General features: G+C 44.3%; 1 protein-coding gene across 9 annotated transcripts in view; it reads right to left on the bottom strand.

Annotated features, from left to right (window-relative positions):
• Positions 1-23,283, bottom strand: part of DNM3 (dynamin 3) — a 694,116-nt gene that overhangs the window by 493,999 nt on the left and 176,834 nt on the right. For all 9 annotated transcript variants that reach the window (XM_029617605.1, XM_029617606.1, XM_029617601.1 and 6 more), the window contains 3 exons: positions 21,667-21,753; positions 21,077-21,147; positions 2,398-2,449 (listed from right to left, as the gene is read on the bottom strand). In XM_029617605.1, the coding sequence (XP_029473465.1) occupies positions 2,398-2,449; positions 21,077-21,147; positions 21,667-21,753 (210 nt within the window). The remainder of the gene's footprint in view (positions 1-2,397; positions 2,450-21,076; positions 21,148-21,666; positions 21,754-23,283) is intronic.

Raw genomic sequence — 23,283 nt, 5'->3', positions numbered from 1 at the left:
GCATCCACCTTTGGAAGGGAAAACAACTCCAACATCTGCTTAGGCAAAGAATAAAGTTTGCCATCGCCCTCCCCACTCTCAAGCTAGTGTCAGGAGTACCCCACTCCCGATCCACCAACTTCACCAACTTATGATATGGGAAGGCTCTTGTGGGACCCCTAAGCCCATCAAGGACTGGGTCACCCTTTCCACGTCAGAGTCTTCTTGTGAAACCTTCAACCCAAGCTCCTCCAGAACTTGTGGAATCAAAGGCCTAACTCCTCTTTACAGAACTGACCACCTTAGGATCATCCCCCCTTAGATACCGGGATGTCCTCTGGATCATCCCCCAGAGTTGTGCCGGCCGTATCTGGATCAACTCTCTGGTCCTGCGACAGAGACACCCCCAGATCCCCGGGAGGCCCCTCTGAATCATCTGACTCATCGCCAGACAGATTAGGACTCAAACGCTGAACCAGCAAAGCCCACTTACTCCGAGACTGTTATGGTCTGGAACCTAACTCCAGACCTTCAGAAGGTTGGGTCTGGGTTCCCAACCCTGCCTGCTGAGCTAAACAGGCTTCATGCAACAACAGGACAAAATCTGCCGAAAAAGGCCAGGAAGCAGCAGGCAAATGCTGAGAGGGCCCAGTGACAGAGGACCCAGAAACAGGCAGCATGGAAGCCTCCACCCCATCTGCTCTCCCTTGCTACTCCCCAGGGCTCAAACAGGCCAGGGAAAGTCTCGGGGGAAAATTCCCCTTTCCTCCTTCGGTGCAGCAAGCACCGGGTGATAATTCAAAATGGCCACCATTCCCGCGCAGACGAAGACAGAGGCCCCAACTCACTCCGAACCCCGGCATGCAGGAACAACCTCCGCGGGAGACACTCTCCTCTTTTTGAGGCCATTGGGCCATCAGACATCCCCTCACCGCTCGACACGCAGGCAAAACACTAACCAACGCAGTTCAGGTGCGCAGAAGCCACGTACCATAATCTACTCAGCAAGAAAAAAACCCCACAAAACACGACTGAGCCTGCCAACGCAGCCAACACCACTGAATAGGCAGAAACCCCCCTCCAGGTGCCAAAATCACAAAGGCAGAGAGCCATCCCTTCAACTCACCGAGGCCTCCTGAATCCTCTACAGTTCAACTCCTTATCATTTTCCTTTTTTCACAAACCTTTAACAAACCTTAAACTTCCCTTAGAATGGAACACAAAGCTGTCCAAGTACCACACAGGAAGATTAGCCAAATTAAAAAGGGGACAGAGTGAGAAAAAACAGCCATCCTGGGCCTACAGCTGCCTCAGCAGCCTCGTGAAGGGGAGGGATATGGGCAACCAGATTTACACTCCACGGAAAAAAGGAGCTAGCAAACAAAAGGGTCACCAACCCCCAGGTCGTCCATCTCAACCAGATAGGGAAGGATCCCCTAGGACCCAAAAACCCCCTGGGAGGAAGGATAACAAATCCAAAATAATCTCCTAACTGAAGAACTGCAGGTTTTGCACCATCTACCATCTGCTGGAGACAGAGAAATACTGAGGAACTGGCAGGTGGCACACGTGATTATGTAGCAGTGTCAGTAAAACTCTCTCTGTCTCCATCTGCTGGCAGGGATGCAAAGCCCAAGAGTCTGGACTGATCTGGGTACATACAGGGAATCAGCCTCAGTTTGTCCGGCTGGATAAATGTACCTGAGTAATTAACATGTATTCAGAGGTGCAGCTGTGCTGCTAAAGATACCCAGATAAACCAAAAGATATCAGGGTATGTCTGTCCTGATAATTTTAGGACTGTCTCTTGGCACAATTAAAATGTTATCTGAATAAGTGACCCGGATAACTTTGAGTAACTCTGGCCCACCCAGAAACATCTCTAGAACATCCCCTCCCCCCCCTTTAACTAGATACATTTTATCTCGTTAAAGGACGGGACTTTAATACCTTAGGGTTTGTCCAAGTAATCAGACAAACCCTTTGAATACTGCCCTCTGTTTTTGGGGCCCAAACATATACCACGGTCAGGAGAATGTTGCAGTATCTGCTTAGAAGACCGTGATTTTGATGTAAAAACACAAGGAACCTCTGTATGGGAGAAGATGCCTCCCGCCGGGCTCTGCCAGAAAATCATTCAGTACAACAGATGAAGGAGCAAGTACACGGCTGCAACTTGACAGGGAGCGCTTAGGGGCAACACAGAAAAGGGCAAGAAAGGTACAGACAGGAGAAGATCCTGTTAAAAAAGAAATTAAAAGCAGGAAGAACAAAAAGCAAACAATTTACCAAGCCGGATGAAAGTGAAAACTTGTTAACGTCCAGAAATTATAATGAAAGGTAAATGGAGTAAGGGCTAGAAAGCAGATTACAAAACAGATCTCTAAACAAAGAGCTGAAGAGCTATGAAATACAAACCTGATTTCCAATTGCACTTTTCTTATTCATCTGGTTGCTTCTTTGCTGGGCACTGAAAAAAGCAAAGACAAAACAGGTCTAACATGAGAAACTGGAAGGGAAGAGCCCACTGCAGATATAACTCATACACAGTCCATACTAATGCCAGACCTAAATATTAGATGCTATTTCATAGAACAGCTCCGTGAGCATAACGTACACAAGGGAAAAAGACAAAAAGGGTAGAAGTAGCACATTTGAAACTTTTAGCACCTACCAATCCTGGCTTGGAACCACTGCCTTCAAGCTTCAAACTTGTGCTAATTCCAGCCCGTTATGTGTATCAGATATATATTTCATGTCATTTACTCAGAACAGTTGGGTGATGGCTCAGGTAGCTTTAACTGTATTGGGCACACACTGGAAGCACTGCATGCAAACCTCTCTCATATATATTCATTGTGGATATCCTGAAAACCTGATTGGTTAGCTGTGCCCTGGGGACTGGGTTACGCAGCACAGCCCTAGGTGGTTCTGCTATGTTAAACATTAACAAGGACTGTAATAAACAAAATGGCATGACCATTCCAGTCCTGTCTGTAATCTCTCTGGTCCAATGCCTTCAACTCCAGATTTGAGTGGTCAATAAAATACAGTACTGGGGAGGAGTCTGCTGACCTCCATTCTAAATTGCAGAGTAAAAGAGCAATTACACATTTGAGATGTATTTTCTGAAAAGATCTACTTTAATAGAAATATTAAATAGCTATTTACAGCAGAAATCTTGCATTTGGCTTCAGCAAGCTGCGATTTTTCCAGAGGGAAGTCATGACTTTAACTTCATGTTAGTCAATTACCCACCAGAAAATATCTTGATGTTCAGATGAACAAAGTGCAGAAGTTGGTTAAGAGTACCTGGCAGGGTAACTGAGCGTTAAGTCTTTTTTTCTGCTTATTTACATTTCTGTAATGTCTTTAAATCAAATCCCTGGCATTCACAAATCACCTGGGCAAAATAGGTAAGGGGTTAGCAGAGCCCAAAACACAAAAGTAAGCAATACCTAACCGAAGTAAGGGCATATGACAGAAGGGAGGTGGGGACAGGGAGCCATCATGGCAGCTGCTAGATAAATTAGTTGAGAAATGTCTACCTAGCTGTGACTTTGTTTCCTCCTTTGTTTTCCCTTCTCCTCCCTTTTTCCTTGTAACTTGCTTCTCTTATTGCTCATCGAGCCCTATGCTTTCTTTACAGGAGTGCTGGACAACCCTTTATATCGATGCCAATTGTCCTCCATGTCCCTACCCAGTTTACGCCGCAAACTTTACTTTGCCAGGAAAATCCCACATGCAAGTTCTGTGACATTGGAAAATTATCACCAACTATACTGGATGCAGGAAGACGATGTCCATTCCCACCTCTTATTCCGATGCAGCAGAACTTGAGCACATAAACTCAAAAAGCACAAGGACAGAAATCAGCAAGGACAAACGCACATAGATATCCTATTTCTGACACAAGCCAACCTACCCATCCACTCACCCAGAGACGTCCCACCAACACACACGCAAACTAATTCAAGCCCTCGTTCACATATGAAGTTTCAATCTTACACACACACACACACACACACACACACACACCTCCCCCCCATGTCTGTCACATTTTGGAGATTTGCTCTCAGTGTACAGAATGGAAATTGAGGTCTCCATGGAGTACACCTTTCCAATCTTCTCTTTGTTCATCTACAGTAACTTCATCTGGTTGGGTTGTCCTACCCTTCAATCCATTTCTATATTTCTCTTACTTATGCTTGCATTTTTTTCATCATTATCTTGGTCTTTTAATCTGCATTTTTGTTTCTTTTATGATACATTTGCCAAACTTCACCTCTCCTTCGCCTGTGCCTTTCATTCCCCCATTTCTTGAGGATTTGTTTCCCGGTGCCGTGATTCTGTTTTTCCATCTCTAACTCTCAACAAACTATCCAGGAATGTGTAGGGGCAGACAACTGAAAAGCAGAATTGCTTAATATTTCTGTTCAGTGTTCACTGAGGAAGGGCCAGGAGTAGAACTACAAAAAAGAAACCAGACACAAATAGGACTGGAAGTGAGGTAAACCTCAAACGATTTTCAGAAGACTGAAAAGCTAGCTAAAGTAAAAGTAGATGTGGCTAGATGGGATACATCCAAGGGTATTAAGGGAACTTAGAGAAGTTCTGGCACTGAACTGTTCAATGCTTCTTTAGAGTCGGGAACAGTTCTGGATTACGGGATAGAAAAGGATGTGGTTCCTATTCGCAAAAGTGGAAGGAAGGGACTGGGAATTACAGGCCCGTTAGTCTGACATCTGTGGATTACAAAATCTGGAACAGCATGTTTTTATCAGAGTAAACAGTTATAATCAGGCGAGAACGCTAGATTGAATGCACTTGGATTTCAGTTAAGGACACTGACAATTCAGCATAGATTAGTTATAAACTGAGAACCTTTGGTATGGGGTCTAAAGCAGTGGTTTCTCAACCATTTTTGTATCAGGACACACCTGAGAGACGATGCTAACATGCATGACACACTGAACACGTGACCATCATGGGACTTAATATAAGCAGGTGCTCTGCGTCCACAGGAGTCCCCTGCTTTCTAACAATGGGTGCAGAGCAGAACAAACATTTCCCTGTACAACTCACCATACAAAAAAAAAGATGTTAAGATGACACCAGAATCAGAATATCATCACAAATTCCCTCTACTACCAGGTGCATTGTAAAATACAAACCGCACTCTCTACACTTCTATCAAGCCTGCCATACCTCAGCAGCACTAACTCCAAGAAATGAAACAGCAATAGCCCTGCCCATGAAAAGGCAGCAGCTCGCCACCAGTGCAATATAACACTGAGAAAATACAACAAATAAGGCTGATACAAACCTCTAGTAAAGTCCCTCATCTCAGTCACATACACACAGAGCACAGACAGACCTGCCTTCACCAAATATAGAATAAAGACCACAAATTACAACAAAACCTGGAATGGAAACCCCAAGACCCCTTCTTCTGCATGCAGACTGGAAACAGAAATATATTTCCTCCTACAAAGAGAGAAGAAATGCATATTCTCAAAACTGACATAGGATGGCCCTTGTACCCGGTCACTCCCCTCCATGCCCCCAACTACTCAATCGTCCCTTCACAAGCTCATATCCCTGTCTCCCCCATCCCACATCCTCTTCCCCATGCTCCATCTCTCCCCTGCTCAAATCTCCCTGCCCTTTCCTCTCCCACTCCCTACCCAGAATACCTCTGACCACCTCTTTCCTATCCCTTCCTGCTCAGCATCTCCCATTCCCCGCTCCCCTCTCCCCCAACCCAGACGCACCACACCTCTGTTAGGATTCGTGGGTTAGTGGGTCCTTGGCCAGAGGTGAGAGATGGTACCGCCCATAGGGAGGAGCCCCACTGAGCCTCACCGTCGGGAGGAGAGGTCTGCAGCAATAGGAGAGACAGCCCAGAGAGAACAGGAAGAGCAGGAGACTGGGGTGTGGATACGATTGCCAGAATAGGTCCCCCTAGTGGTGAAGTGCTAAACAGGCCCCGCGGAGCGGGAAATGTAGGCAGGGTATGGAAGAGCGCGGCGGGAGTGACCACAGGGGGCGGAGCCACAGAGAAAGTCAGCACAGGAGGAATGACGTAGGCTTACCCGAGGAGTGGGGAAGCCAGAGGTCTCTGGCAGTGCAAGAGGGCACTTCCCCGAGGAGTGGGGGAGTGGGGTACGGACTCAGATAAACAGGACGCTACCCCGAGGATCGGGGAGCGAGGTGTAGTCACAGGAATACACAAGGCGCTGCCCCAAGGAGTGGGAAAGCGTGGCACAGTCAAGGTACACAACACGTTACCTCGAGGAGCAGGGGGCGCAGCTCAGTCACAAGTACAGGCAATGGTCCGCAGAGCGGGGTACACCTCCATTGAGTCTCCATGAGTAGAGTAGTTCTGGGAACAACCCCGAGAAGCAGGGGAGCAGGTAGACAGCATCCGAGGTGCAGGTACCCGAGAGTGTCTCACGCCTGGAGGAGCAGGAACCAGGAACCAGCAAGGAAGGAACTCGTTGCCAAGTCGATTAGAGCCAGGCCCCGATGGTGCTTAAGAGTCCAGGACTAGTGATGTCTCAAGGGGAGACGCCCCTAAGGTTCCCGCCCTGGCGTCCTTAAAAGGAGGGCCATGGAGCCCGCGCACATGCCTAGGAAGGCTCGGGAGAGACATGGCGGTCAGCGGCGTCCTCGCCGCTCTGGGGAGTTCTGAAACGGAGCTGTGTGTGTCGGGAGTGGCCAGCCACAGCCACAAGTCTTCCCAAAGGAGAGAGGGCAGCAACACATGAAGTGAGTAATAGTGGTCACAGCTGTCTGCGACCAATGGTCATAACAACCTCCATCTCTCCACTTCTATCTCTTCCCTGCCCCACAGCCCCCAACCCCTCCATCCTCCGCCTCTCCCTACCCAGTAACCCCAACGTCCTTTCCCCCACCCCTTCCTCCCCAGTTAGTTTCCCCCTCCTCCTGGCTCCCAGTCAGCAGAAAAGACTTGTCCAATCCAGAGTCTCCCTCTCTCTTAATCAGCAGCAGATGAGGGCAAGAAGCATTGAGGAGAGGAAGAGGAGGAGACAGCAGCAGTGGATCTACAGGGCACGCACCTCTCTCCCTTATGCTCCTGCTTTCACATCCAGGCCCTATGGGGTAAAGAGGGCATCAGCAGCCTCACTGCCAGGCCAGGCAGAGAAAGTAAGTTGGTGTTCTGCCGGGCCTATATGAACAGGAGTTGGTGATATAGTCTGATCTGTGAGAAGGAGGAGGGAACAACCTCTCACTGGCCAGGAAGAGAAGGAAGCAAGAGCAGCTTCCAGTCACACCCAATAAAAGAGAAGCCAGCCAATTTCTGCCCAGACTGATGAGGAAAGATCAGTCTTCTGTTGGCTCTGCAGCACACCTCCTGGGACTTCCCGACACACTAGTGTGTTCTGACACACCTGTTGAGAACCACTGGTCTAAAGTGACCAACTGGGTAAGAAACTGGTTGAGTGGGAGGAGACAAAGTGAAGTGGTAAATGGAGTTCATTCTGAGGAGAGGGGTATTACTAGAGGTGTGCACAGGGATTGGTCACTGGACTGGTTCTTTTCAACAATTTTATGAGTGATATTGCGGAAGGACCATCAAGAAAGATTTGTCTTTTTGGGGATGATATCCAAATCTGTGACAGGATAAACACCCAGGAAGATGTGAAAAGCATGAGGAGGGATCTGGCAAATCTCGAGGAATGGTCTAAACTCTGGCAGCTAAGATGTAATGCTAAAACATACAGTAATGCTTCTGGGCTGAAAAATAAACAAGGGAGTGGTACCAAATAGATGAATTATTTCATGCACAAAACAGTGGGACCTGGAGGAGATCATGTCCAAACACCTTCAAGTGGCTAAATAAGTAGATAAGGAGATGGCAAAAGCCAGAAAGATGCTTTGGTGCATAGGGAGAAGAATAGTTAGAAAAAAAGGAGGTGATACTGCCCTGTTTAAGTCCTTGGTGAGACCTCATTTGTAAAACTATGCACAATATAAACCAGATGCAGTCAGTCCAGATGGTGACTACTAAAATGATCAGTGATTTTCATTGTAAAGCATATGAAAACAAAAATATAAACATGCATACCCAAGAGGAAAGGTGGGATAGACATTTAAATACATCCAAGGTATCAATGCACAGGAGGTGGGCCTCTTTCACCAGAAAACCCGGGAACAACGGGCCATGGGATGAGGGTGAAAGTAAATAGACTCAGGAGTCATAAGAAAATATTACTTTACAGAGAAGGTAATATATGCTTTGAACAGCCTTCCAGTGGAGATAATAACAAGGACCATATCTGAATTCAAGAAGTATGGGATAAACACAAGGGATCTCTAAGGAAGTGATAAAGAGATTGTAGAACCGAGTAGTTGGTGTGGATGGTCAGACTAGGTAGGCCACAGAACTTTTTCTGCCATCATGTTTTTGTATTTCCACGTTTCAAAACAGCACTAATTCCCAAAATTCAAACAGCAACAACCCTAGATTAAGGCAACACTGCAAATATTTCACTTGGCCCTAGAACACCAATAAACCACCTACTGGGAGAACAGAACAAGCCTAGAATAGACCCCTACATAGAAACATGATAGCAGAATACCTTGCCTTTCATACAGAGACCATCACAAAATACAGAATAAATATTCATAAATTAGAAATAGAAATAAGCTATGCTGTTCATTCCAGCATCATATTTTCCCTCCTATTCTCTGCAGACAGGATGGCGACTAAGAAGAGGAGGGGATTCAACAGAGAGGCCACACTTTGCGGATTTTCCAGCAGACTCATTCTGACCGCACGTGTCCCTGAACAACAAAAGGGGAGAAGCTGAATTAGTAGAGTGGCTCTTCTTTGCTCTATTCTGTACTCTGTTCCAGGTTTACCCCCCTCCCATCATGTGCCCTGCAGGCTGCCCTGGGTGCTCTGCTCCATGACTCTATTGGACGGTGGGTACCCTGATATGCAGGGTCTAAGGCTGCAGATCCCTTTTGCTCTAAGTAAAAGCAGTCCTGTATTTGTCAAAGGAGTTTTGCTGGAAAAGAAAAATACTTTGCTGATTCTGGAGCAAGAGGCCATGGAACATGTGACCAACAGACACCCAACTTTAGAGCATCCTGTGCATCAACCCCCACTCCCACAGAGATATCAGATATCCAGGATTCAAAAACCCAGGAACAATTGTATAAAGGAAAATTGGTTCTTACCTAATTTTCATTACATAAGAACATAAGAAAATGCCATACTTGGTCAGACCAAGGGTCCATCAAGCCCAGCATCCTGTTTCCAATACTGGCCAATCCAGGCCACAAGAACCTGGCAAGTACCCAAAAACTAAGTCTATTCCATGTTACCATTGCTAGTAATAGCAGTGGCTATTCTCTAAGTCAACTTAATAAAAAGCAGGAAATGGACTTCTCCTCCAAGAACTTATCCAATCCTTTTTTAAACACAGCTACACTAACTGCACTAACCACATCCTCTGGCAACAAATTCCAGAGTTTAATTGTGCGTTGAGTAAAAAAGAACTTTCTCTGATTAGTTTTAAATGTGCCCCATGCTAACTTCATGGAGTGCCCCCTAGTCTTTCTACTATCCGAAAGAGTAAATAACCAATTCACATCTACCCGTTCTAGACCTCTCATGATTTGAAACACCTCTATCATATCCCCCCTCAGTCGTCTCTTCTCCAAGCTGAAAAGTCCTAACCTCTTTAGTCTTTCCTCATAGGGGAGCTGTTCCATTCCCCTTATCATTTTGGTAGCCCTTCTCTGTACCTTCTCCATCGCAATTATATCTTTTTTGAGATGCGGCGACCAGAATTGTACACAGTATTCAAGGTGCGGTCTCACAGATCAGTAGTGGGTTATGCATCCCTACCAGCAGATAGAGGCAGAGAACAAAAAACTTTGACACACTGCTACATACCCGAGCATGCCACCTGCAGTCCCTCAGTATTGACCTGTACCAAAGCCAAGATTAGAAAACACCCCCTTTCCTAGAGCGAACTGCAAAAACCTAGGGATGGATTCCCCTGAACTGGAGCTCTATCAAAAAATCAAGGCTCACCAGGCCCTGGCAACTGCTTAACACAACCACTTAACTTTCAACAACAATACCAGGGCGGGTCTCTGGCCTGATCTGTGGTATTACAGGAACAAAAATTAGCAGGTAAGAACCAATTTTGCTTTCTTGAACATAGATCAGTCCAGACCAGTGGGATGTAACTAAAGAAACCCTACGCTGGTCGGGAACCCGCTCTCAACACATTTTCACCGAAAGTCACATCTTCCGGCACCCAGACATCCAATCGATAATGCCTGGTAAAAGTATGAAGTGAGGACCACACTGCGGCCCTACAGATCTCCTGAGGAGACCCAACTGACACTCCTCCCAAGAAGCTGCCTGAGCGCTAGAATATGCCTTAAGACCACTTGGCACCACACAACCCTTAGAAATATAGGCCGAAAAAATAGCCTCTTTCAGCCAAAGTAGCTTTTGATACTTTCTCTCCTTTCTTCGCTCCATCCAACAAAAAGAAGGTCCGACCTTCAAGCAACTTCAAGTAATTCAAGAGAGCACGTCTAACATCCAAAAGGTGAAGATTTCTACCCATAGTTGAGTCCCGAGACCACTCTGGAAACCCTGACAATTCCACTGTCTAATTCACATGGAAAGCAGAAACCACCTTTGGTAGAAAGGAAGACACTGTTGGTAGAAATATGTAAGAAAGGATCACAGTAAGAAAGAGCCTGAAGCTCTGAAATATGTCTTGCCAAGCAGATTGCCACCAGAAACACCGTCTTTAGCGTAAGAGCCTTCAAAGAGGCATGACCTAAAGGCACAGAGAACCCTCAGGACCAAGTTGAGGTTCCAGGCCAGCAGACCCTGCAAACCAGTGGTTTCAAATGCTTCACTTTTGCATGATCCCCCAAAATGATAACAACCTGTCAAACTTCCAAAACATATTAGTGACCTTTATATACCTAAGAAAAACCTGAGATACTTCTCATTACCTTGGCACTCCTCTCAAGAGAGAGCTGGAAGTGAAATTGATTTAAGAGGAATGCAAAAACAACTTTACTTTTTTCCTAAAGTACTGAATGAGGAAAAACAGTCAGAGGAATAAAACAAGAGGATCTCTGCATGACAGTTTGCAGCTCGGAGATCTGACTAAACAAATGGCAACCAGAAAAAAAAAAAGTCTTCAGCTTTAGAAAGGCGCCTTTAAGAGATTCACATAGCAAATCTACTAAAGCTTTCAGGACCATATTAAGGTTCCATTGAGGACCCAAAGGCCTAAAGGGAAAATCAAAGTTGCTTCTATCTTTAGGGGAAGAGAAAAAGATACATTTTGTATGAACAGTAAAACTCCCTGAACTCTGCCTTTGTAACAAAAAATAGCTGTTACTTGCACCTTCAGGAAGTTGAAAGCCAGACCTTTACCCAAAACCTCTCTACAGGAAGGCCAGGATGTTGGAATATCTGAAATCAAACGTGAAACAGACCAATCCTGCCTCCAATAGCCACCACATCCTGACATATGCCAATGAAGTTGAATTCTTATGGTCTTCAACAAAGTGGAAATTACTAAGCAGCAGTCTCCCTTTATGCACCAACTATGACTTTTCAAAGGGCCAAGACATAAGATCTTCCATGAGACTCGGTCCTTGAATTAAAAGGCCCAAAACTGAGAAATCAGATCAAGGAATCTACCTGTAATCTACCTGTAACATCAGATCTACGTACCAGGGTCTTCATAGCCATCCAGATACGAATCCTGATTCTCTTTTTTCCTATCAAAGGTCAGGGATGAAAAACAAAGAAGCTTTCTCACTAGCCACGGCTGGATTAAAGTGTGCATTCCTTTGGTGCAGCACCCCCTGCACAGTCTGGAGAGCTTTGGTATTCTTGAACATCACCAACTAGACTATTTGATGTGACCCTCCAGTCAAACCATCATCATCATGTCAGCTGAGGTTTCGCTCCCCGAGATCTATCATTCTTCTGCTGAGAAACTTGGGCTGGATGTTCTCCAGTCCTGCAATGAGAAACAAATTGGAAGATTCTGTTTTGCCCTCTGAACATGGAGACTTGTCTCCTGGGATGCCCGCTGGCTTCAGTTGCCTCCTTGAAAGGAGTTTGCTCAGAGGGACCTTAGAACGCACATCCCCTGCACCTCATGTAGCCAGCAAAGCCTCAATGCAGCCACGAAAAAAATCCTATTAAGGTCATACAAGCATCTACAAGGAAAGCAGTCCCTCTGTCCTAATTGCCTCTTGAAAACCATGCTCAAGCTATATAGCTGCCACAAATAATGGTCTGAACCATCAACACCATTTGCGTGAAAGTATGTTTTAACACAACCTCAAAATGTTTCTACTCAGAAGTTTTAAAACAGAACCTCCCCCCTCCCCTTCTACCATGATATTATTTTTGTGTATAACTACAAAACTCAGCATGCCCTCATGGCATCTGAAAGAGAAGGGGAGTGGTCCCAGCAGATAAGCCCAACCTTGGGAGATTTCAAATCTGACAAAAAGCAGGCTCTCCCAAATGTTGAGCAAAGGTTTTCATCGACTTGCATATTCCTTGGAGGATAGGGACCCAGGCAGGAACTTCCGCCACTTCTGAAATGGACATCCTTCTGCAGACTACTCCCCTTCTAATTCCCAAATATGACCTTTTGCTGGGGTACTGTGGCCTGAGAGTCTTCTATCCCAAAGCCTCCAGGAATAATTTTGCTCACTTAGCCCCCATCAGAGCCCGTGGCTTTAAAATTCAGGACAGAGCTTGTAACCATGGAGACTGAAGTCCCTCTCTCCAAGCCTCTGAAGGCACAGAAGGCCTGGAGAAAAAATTCAGGGGAAAAAATCCCTAAGGGAAGGAGAGCTACAACCCAAGGCAGAATCCACAGCAGAAAACCTCCACAGGGGATAATGTTGGGGGGTAAGGGATGGCCCCAACAGGAAGGAGTGCAGGAAGAGAGGCATCTGAGAAAATTGAGAAGGACAAAATGGCAATTTGCATAGGAAAAGCTGCTCCAAACAAGGCACTCCCACAGCTCTCAGCTGCCGATGATTCCAAGGCTTTTACATTATGAGGCCTACAATGACCACCCCAAAGAATCACCTGCCTGTAGACAATCAGAGCAGCGAGAACCAATGGAGCTGTGGTGTGCTGGCTCCCACAAAATGCACATCACAGACTGTGAACAAACATAGCCTCATGGTGCTGAAGTATGCAGGATATCGCGATAAGCTGAGTGCTTGCATGCTACCAGTATGTGAAGCCACTGCTCAAGCAGCTAGAAGCTTCCACACTGAGTTGAGGTTACTTACCTCCCACGCTGGAGCCTCAAATATCAGCCTTTACAGATACTTCCAAACAGTCTTCCCTGCTCTGATTTCTGTTTTACCTTTTTTAAAAAGAGGATGGATCCTAACAGCTTCCAGCCCCTTAACTCTACCAAGCCACCTTTGGGGCTGGGAATTTCCTTTATTGTTAAGACAGCAGCTTAGCCTGCAGTTCTCCTAAGCCAACTACAACAAGTGAACTCTACAGAATACTCCACCAGGCCAAGAGCAGAGACATCCTGCCATGAGCTGGTGACAGAGTACTGGCTTTTGATGGAGCTGCACCATGGCAACCACCAGTGATGTCACAGACAAAGGTAGGATAAGCAAGGTGAGTTTATGAACTAGATTTGAACAAGGCCACAGGAGGAGCCTGATTCACCAACTCAGGAAGATTATTCCAAGCATATGGAAGAGCAAGGTGAAAAGCACGGTGGTGAAGAAGGGCACAGATGAGAGGGACGTGACAATGAGAAGAGGAGAGGAACCGAGAAAGGAAACAGTGTAATGACTTAAGATGAGGGGTTATATGGGTGTAGTGACTCTGGTGAAAGAGAAGTCACGCAGCTGAATTCTGTAGATTGCAGCTGAGATTGTACATTGTGTAGAGAGACAGTTTGCTGGGCGAAAAGTGACGAGCAGGTTGCAGTAATCTAAGTGGGAGTTGATGAAAGTGGATAAGGGGTCTGATAATGTGTTCAGAAAGGAAAGGATGAATTTTGATGATGTCATGGAAAAAGAAATCACCACAGAAATATGTGGAAAGTGCAAATCACACAAATAAATCAATGACAAAATACCGGGGATTAAAAATGTGGGGATTAAAGAGTCTGCAAATTTAAAAATAAGGAGTGTAAATATGTTTAGAAAATAGTTTCTAAACCTATTTAACGATCTACTACTAATAATCGGAAGTTGTGCATTTATTCTCCTTTAATAAACATTTACACTCATTTTTAAATTTGCAGACCCTTTAATCCCCAGAACACTCCTGTATTTTGTCATGGAAAAAGAAATGACATTTTAGCAGTATTTTGGATTTGTATAGAAAAGGAGAGGAGTCAAAGATGACCCCATGGTTATGGACTGAAGGGACTGGGAGGATGAGAGTCACAGAAAAAGAGAAAAGGGGGAAGGGAAGTGGGTTCAGGGAGGAAGATGAGCTGTCTTGGCCATGTTGAGTTTAAAGTGGCAGTGGAAACATCAAAGCAGCAATGTCATATAAGCAGGCTGAGCGTTTGGATTGGATTGTGAGGAGGTTTCTGATGCAGAGTGCTAGATCTGGTATTGAAAGCCATGAAGATTTTATTTATTTGATTTATATTCTGCATTTCGGGCACTTCAAAGCAGATTGCATTCAAGTACTGCAGGTAAATTTCCCTGTCCCCAGGAGGGCTTACAATATAACGGAGATTCAGCAAGTGCTCTAACGTGTGTTAAACGGCATATATTGGGCGATAGAGCAATATTTATTTATTTATTTATTTATTTATTTAGAATTTTTATATACCGAATTTCCTGTTAGGAAACAAATCAATCCGGTTTACAGGTAACAGCAAAAATGCCTCGGGACGGGAAACAGTGCCCTTGGCTTTACAAGAAACATATTAAACAAGGCTTTACATATTAAACAAGGCTTTACAAGAAACATATTAAACAAGGCTTTACATGTAACATAATGAAACAGTACCTATTCGAAGAATCAACAAAAGGCTTTGCATGTAACATAATGAAACAGTGACTATTCGAAGAATCAACAAAAGGTAGCTTCTCTGGGATAACTACTGGGTTGACTACTTAAATGATGTCACAATACAATAAACATGTATAGAAGATTAAAAAGTGGAGGCAGATTGTGTAAAGTAGTCTTTTGGGTGGTGAAGTCCGGAAACACATAATAATAATATAATAACATTGTATAATATACAAGTGATCCAGTTATCATAGGGTGACCTAAGTCATAGCGTAACATAGAGCATAAACAATGGTGAGATGAAGTGACATAAGGTATGAAGTAACATAAGGCATAAACATTAATGTCTTAGGATGATATAAGTCATAGAGTAAAATGAGGCCGTCATAACTTAATGTAAGGGGGGGTAAGTGGATAAGGGTCGAAGATTGGAGGTGGAGGAGAGAAGACAGCGAGGGATTAGTTCCTTATGTGTCTGTGAAAGCTTGACTAAAGAGCCAGGTTTTTAGCTTTTTTTTTTAAAACAGGATGGCTTGGTTCTAGTCTTAAGTCTGGGGGGAGAGTGTTCCAATGGTGAGGTCCAGCAGTAGATAGAGCTCGTTTCCTTCGTGAAGTTTTTGCGGTTGGGGCATACAGTGTACCCTTGTATGCGCTTCTGATGGGTCGAGAGGAGGTATGCGGTCGAAGTTGCATCTTTAAATTGATGGGCGAGATGTTGTGAATTGATTTATGAATGATGGTTAGTATTTTGAAAAGGATCCTGTATTTGATGGGAAGCCAGTGTAGGTTACGGAGTATGGGTGTTATGTGTTCCCTTTTGTTAGAGTTAGTGAGAATTCTGGCGGCGGCATTCTGGACCATCTGTAGGGGTTTGATAGAGTTGAGAGGAAGACCGAGTAAGAGAGAGTTGCAATAATCAATCTTTGTAAGAACAATTGCTTGAAGTACAAGGCGGAAGTCGTTGAAGTGAAGGAGGGGTTTAAGTTTTTTTAGGACTTGCAATTTGTAAAAGCAGTCCTTAGTCGTGGTGTTTATAAATTTTTTTAAGTTTAGTTTATTGTCCAGCCAGGCTCCTAAATTCCTGACGACAGGTGAGAAGTTGATATTAGGACATGTGGTCAGGGAGAGATTAGCTGGGTTTGAAGGAGATTCATGGGTGATAATGAGCATTTCTGTTTTGTTAGCGTTCAGAACAAGGTTGAGACTAGAGAGTAATTGTTTGATGGGTTGAATGCATTCCTTCCAGATAGTGATGGTTTTTTGTAAGGACTCTGTGATTGGGATGAGGATCTGTATGTCGTCCGCATAGAGGAAATATGTGAGATTCATGGTGATATGAGAATATCATGGTGATATCACGCAATATTTGTGATATTTTGATTCTCCCCAACTAGGTTCCCTCCCCTACTACAATGATGAATGAGGGTCCCAAGCTCTGGCCCTCCCCCCATCCCGCAACCCCTGGACCTTTAAAGTAGCAGCTCCCGTGTCGGGGTCAGGGCTCACCCTTGCACCCGGGTCCAGTCGGCACCACTTTCCCAGGGGTGGGGGAGCCACCTCGCTATTTTTTTCTTCTATGGGGGGCCAGAGGGGGGCTACCTATTTTGACTTCTATTTGAGAGGAAGATGGGCCTGCTTATTTTTACATCTATGTGGGGGGAAATGGGCTGGAGAGGGGGCTACATATTCCTACGACTATGTGGGGGGAGGGGGCGGTCGCCATGCGGCTAAATTTTAACTTTTTTTTTTTTTTTTTTTTTTTACTTTTCAGGGCTGACTCGAGTGGCAGCCCCAGAGTCAGCCTTGACCCCCACTCAACCTCATCTTCCTACAGTTGGTTTTTTTGGGTGCCAGCGGCCCTTTAAGACAACGGCGGTCCCTTCAGTTTGGAACCACCATTGTGATAAAGGGCCACTACGTGCAATCTTTTGCCCCATTGTGTTTGGCTGTGAAATAAAAGACTTCGCTATAAAGCTGCAAAGTTTTTTCAGGTGGGGAACCCACTACTGCCCCCCACCCTTGCAATAGTGGAACCCCTCCTGCAATAAAACTTTGCAGCTTAATGAATCTAGTCCTAAGTTTGTAGCGGAGGCAAAAAAAGGGCAACGTAACTCACCCAAGATCACAAAGAACAGCAGCTGGATTTGAACCCTGGCTTTCCTGGTTTGCAGCCGCTGCTCAACCACTATACTAGAAATCTGAGTACAAGTGGATAAGAAGAGAGCCCAGGACACTGCCCCAAGGCACATCATTTCCTAGCACATAGACAGATGGGTTCAGGACAAGTGGGATGAACCAAAGCTACTCCTGAACAGGGTGGGAGGATGCCCATAGTCCAGTCAAAACCACCCATGCAAAGGCTGCATCCTCCTGGGCCTGCACATCCAGACGATAAAACTGGAAAAGGTGTCTAAGGAGGACCATATCGCAGATCGGCAAATATCGACAGGGGACAACAATCTAACCTTCACCCATGACACTGCCTGAGCCCTAGTGGAATGAGCCCTAATCAGAGTAGGCAATTGCTTTTCAGCAACCACATATGCGGCCGTGATTACTTCCTTAATCCAGCGAGCTATTGTAGCCCGTGAAGCCGGCTCACCCTGTTTACCTCCACCATGAAGGACAAACAGGCGATCCATTTTTTGGAAAGGCTAAGAAATCTCCAGATACTTCAGGACACATCTTGACATCCAAGGGATGCAACAGGCGATATTCCTCTGCGTCTCTTTCCTTATCCAGAGAAGGCAAGGATATGGACTGATTCAAGTGAAAATCTGAGACCACTTTAGGCAAGAAAAAAGGAACAGTATGCAATTGAATCGCTCCCTGGAGTCACCCGAAGGAACGGTTCCCAACAAGACAAGGTCTGCAGCTTGGAAATTTGACGTGCAGAACATATCGCCACCAGAAACACTGTTTCCAAGGTCAGTAAGCACAAGGAAAGGGAGAACAGCAGTCAAAACGTACGGCCTGCCAAAAAGTCCAAAACTAAATTAAGACTCTACAAGGGTACGGGTAACCGCAAAGGAGGACGAAGATGTTTCACTCCCCTCAAGAAATGGGACACATCAGGATGAGAAGATAAGGATTTACTATTCATTTGACCCCTAGAACAGGCAAGAGCCGCTATTTGTACCTTCAAGAAATTAAGGGCCAACCCATCCTGCAAAAATTCTAAAAAGAGCAGGAAATACTCCTCAATCCTCACACACTTGCCAAATCCATACATAGGCTAAGGAAGTGGAGAACTTTAGTGTTCATTGCAAGGTGGCAATCACTGTAGAAGAATAACAATGCTTCAACAAGCGAGCCCTCTCAAAAGCATACTGTAAGACAATATAAATCACAACAGACTGGCCCAAAAACACACAGTGTACTCCAGAAACCTTAAAGTACAAGTACAAAATATCAAAAACGGTTTTACTGGTCAATCTGTTTATTATTACAATCTGCCACAAAAATGTATATTAAATGCAATTAATTTTGTAGGACCAATACGCAAAGAGTCTTATGTCAGACTCATCATGGAAAGGTCACATTACTTTATTATGTATGTCAAATATTTTTAGTATTTTTGCTTATATTTTCTTAAAATTATTCCATACTGCCACGGGAACTTCAATATAAATAGTCCAAACGACCTATTCCTAGCCAAATACTCCAGACATCGAAAACACAATAATTTGTAATCCATAAAAAAGGACAAAGTCCCGGTACTTAGCTCATGATAAAGTCCCGACGCGATCGCGTTTCGAACCTCGCAGTCCTGCTTCAGGGGAAATCATCAACTCTACGTCTTCTTCAGGGGGATCATCAACTCCACATCTTCCAGGAACAATCTTCCCTTAGTGGCATCAGCAGTGGCTTCTTCTGGTCCTTCTTCAGCGGTCTGATTTCAGACTCGCAAATCTTCTATTGTATTACTGGACTGCTAGCCTCATTCAGGAAGCAGATTCATCCTCCATGGCCTTAAGCTGGAAGTACAAATTTTTCCTCCAATTTGCAGCGTTTTTTTTTTTAGAGGTCACATTTCTGTGCTACTCCTCAGCACCAATATGTTTGCGCTGTGTTTTTGGTACCGACATGGCACCAATAAAGCTACTCTGCCATTCTTTTGGCACCAATAACAGTTATGTGCTGGCCTGCGATTCAGCGCCATGCTTCGGCCCTGTTACTATGTCGTGCTTCAGGCCTCAATCGTGTCTGCACAGAGTGCTAATTAAATATGGCACAAACTTTGGTTTAATGGACTTGGCAGTGGCATACCAGGGGTGGGGCTAATGCCCCCAGGTGCAAGGCTATAGGGGGCACCGATGGCCAGCAGAGGGTGCAGCTGCCGGTGGACCATCCCATCAGCGGCTGAGCAGCGAAGCGTGCAACTTATTTCCTCATGATAAATTTCCATTATCTACCAGGGAATCAAAATTGTTCTCCTCAAATTCCACCTCCATGAGTGCAACAGAAAGTTCCATGGTTTAAGGGTCTTGTCTTTTTTTTTCTGTAAGTTCCTCTTAAGACTTTTTCATAGAGACAATGTTAAATGCTCCTGAAGAATCAGTATTGCTGGAAATAAAGCTTCTAAACCTTCATCCTCCTTGAAGAGCAGAATGCTCATTTTAGGAATATGAAAATTCTTGAACATGTGTGTCCAACATGACTGATCCCATTTTGACATAAGATCCAGGATTCAAAACCGGCGGGTGGTGATTTTTATCTGCGGCTGTGCAGTGCTCTGCACTGCCACATACAAAATGGCCACCGTTCAAAAATCAACGGATGAAATTGTTGATGCAAAAAGACAGAGTAAACAGTCAAGCCTATGATTATTAACTTTTGTCACAAAACTTGTCAATATTATTTTCCAGACTGTCTTGTCTCGTGACAGTCGTATAACAGTATTTTATTTTCTGTTTGCATGTACTTTTGATTAGATTTTATGTTATGTTTTTATTGTAAACTGCTTGGATAAACTGCTTTACAGGCAATAATCATCTTGACTTCAGAGCTTGTTCAAAGCCCTAGATTCTCTAATACAGGCTCTGCATTTTATTCATGCAATGTAAGCTCTGCAGTCTGCCACACCTGTTACTGCTGCAGGAAGCACAACAAGGATAATAATCCTACATAAATAGGGCTTAAAACGGCCTTAAAATCTGAGATGAAGGCTAGCATTTTTATTGGTTGAAGGCCCCTACGTCTTACCTTTCAATATTCAACGGTCCTCTCTTTTCCTTTTTTTTCTTTTTAACAGTAGTGAAGATTTTAACATCTCTTCGAGCAGTACCTCCTAACCAGTCCTCGGGTCTCATGGATATGCACGAGAGAGAAATGTATGCAAAACTCTCTCGTGCACATCCATTGTGGATATTCTGAAAACGTGAATGTGCCCCGAGGACTGGGTTGAGAACCACATTCTTAAGAGGATCCTCTTCCTCCTTTCCTTAATATATGTAGATATGCTCTGAACTGGCTCAACCAATAACCTTCTAATGGGAATGGGAGCAAAACAAATGTTAGCTCATTCTTCTGGAAATATTGTAGATGCATGGCCTAATCTTTTTTTTTTTTTAATTAAATTTCAATCATATGCCAGACCAGTAAGATACTGCTGCTCCATCGGTAGTTCTTCCATCAGCTGGAGGCAGAGAATACTGGGTCAATGGATGCACTAGTGATGTCACAGACTTTAAAAAGTTCTCTGCCTCCATTAGCTGGATGAGGAACTAATCCCAATCGTTCTGGATTAATATAGCAGAAGGAAAAGAAGTCATTTATGAAATATTACTGATGATACCTATTAAAACATTGGCTGTAGAAGATGACCCTCTACTCATTTTTCTGTGATCAACCTGACAGGCTCTTGGGTACTTTATAATAGGTTAATACGTGACCGGGCTAGCTCCACGGAGGTGCACACTTGTGGCTCACAGGGTGGGGCCAGGTCCAGGGAGAGTTTGAAAGCTTGCACAAGTGCCCAGCTCTACATTGCACAGGGGTGGATGGATTTATAAATCTGCAGCTTAACACATCCTTTCTACATACTTTGCAAACCCAATGAAGTCCTCATGGTTGGTGTTGATGTAAGAGATCTGGATATCAATCAGCAGCAGCACCTAGCAAGAGAATAAACCCAGCACAAATTTACTACCTCAATTAATGAAACAGGAATACACATGAACATTCCTGGGGAGACTAAAATAAATATTGGAGGGATTTGCTCTCCTACTTTTTCTGATTCAGAAACTCAAAAGCCCAAATCCAGTAACCGAATCCAGCCTGGGGAACAGTTTTATCGTTTCTGATAGAAATGATCACAAGATGCGATGCCTCATATTTCCACTAAAAACAACCCATCACTTAAAAGAGAAGGAATAATGGGCTACTGGAATCAGAAGGCACTTCTGGGACCCCCTTTTGGCAGACAGGATGCTGGGCTCAATGAACCCTTGATCTGACCTAGCATGGCCTTAGTTCTTAATAACTGGATCAGAAACTAAAGCTCTGTGCGCACTCCGGTTTCTAGACAACTCCTGTCGGGTGTTTATTTCTTAACATTTTGATAAAACCCTCCACACCCCTAGTCACAAAACCACCAGAAATATCGTTCCTGGATTTCAAGCTATGATGCTCACCTGGTCTTTGGTCTTCCCTTCCCTTTCTCGGATGTGTCCTGCAACAATCCTTTCAGTTTCTTCACATAGCCTTGGATATTTGGACAACTGCAAGGCAAACATTGTGCAGAAGTTAAGTAGCAGGACTCAGCTTTTTCTATTCAGTGAGTGTCTTCTGCACAGCCCACAGCCACATTTTAAAGTCTCTCTCCAATATCAGGGCTCTCCAGTTCCTTTCAAAGAGTAAGATCTCGGGGAAATTCCGCAAGATTAAACATCGCTTGGTTAACAAAATATCCTGGGATTCCAGGAGGAAAGTGAAGCCCTGCCGGGACTGGAGCAAACTATTCCCCAACAGTATTTTATCAAGAGATCTACATTCAGCAGTCACAGCTTCCCCAGCCCATCCTAATTCCCACATCTATGCAATGGTTATTTGAATGCAGAAGTGAGCTTCTATACGGCACCATATAAAAAATTCCAAAGCACACGAAGTCATCAAATGGGACTCCCACACTAGAAGAAATATTTTGAACTGACATGTCATGAAGTTGCAGCTGTAGGTGCTGGAGAGGTGACTCAGGATCCTGGAGGTAAAAGAAAACCTATTGGACATTATTCAGCCCAGACAGATTCAATTACTTTCTGATTTTTCGTACAGATAATGGTAAGAAACAAACAATCGGCTGATCCATCCAGCCTGCTCAGTTATTCTGGCCACACTGCTAAAGATGCATGCCAGCCACTAGCCACACTGGCCTAAACTTCCTGCAAGCTCTTTCCTTGTCCAGGGAGGCCTCATTTTTCAGCAGTACTGGTACTCTCCAATCCTCAAGTGCAATAACCAAGTCTGATTTACAAAATAGCATAAGGAGATAATTTTCAAAGGAGTTGCACATGTAAACGTAACATCCTATCGTAGCAATTTTCAAAAGTATTTACACGTGTAAATCTATTGACAATTCAATGGCATGTATTGTAGCAATTTTCGAAAGCCCACTTACACAAGTCAAGTGCACTTATAGGTTAAAACCCAGTTTTTAAGCATATAAATATTAGTCTGCCTCTATATTAGTCAGTTCCGAGTTCTATGACCCAACACTATTTAGTCATGAATATACGATACTATTACAGTCCTGAGTATATGATCTTATTTTATATTTGATAGTATTCAGTTCTGAGTACATGTTATTATATTCCTGAGTATATGACCAGATATTATCTATCTCTGAGTTACTCATGCCTCTGGCTCTTCCTCCTCCCAGTTCGAGTGCCCCTATTTTATTGTAACTTTTATCTCTTCTCACCTATTGTTCAGGTTGATGTTGATGTTATTGCACCATTGTTTATTGTAAACCGATACGATATGATTGGGATCATGAATGTCGGTATAAAAAAGCTCTAAATAAATTAAATAAATAAATGCTTTTGAAAATCAGGCCCAGACTGTGCAAATTAACCCTGAATCAGTGTTGATTTTCTTATCTTAAAAAAAAAGGGTTGGGTAGCGGGCAGGGTGCCCGCGCTGACCTGTTTCTCTCTCCTGCCCACACAACTTTTCTTTCACTCTTTCTGGCCCTCAAACGATTGTATCCGCCTTCCTCCCCTTTCCTTTTCCTGCCTTCCTGGAGAGCTATG

The sequence above is a fragment of the Rhinatrema bivittatum genome, chromosome 10 (genome assembly GCF_901001135.1).
Source record: "Rhinatrema bivittatum chromosome 10, aRhiBiv1.1, whole genome shotgun sequence".
NCBI classification, from domain to species: domain Eukaryota; kingdom Metazoa; phylum Chordata; class Amphibia; order Gymnophiona; family Rhinatrematidae; genus Rhinatrema; species Rhinatrema bivittatum.
This window is presented reverse-complemented; position numbering and strand designations above follow the sequence as displayed.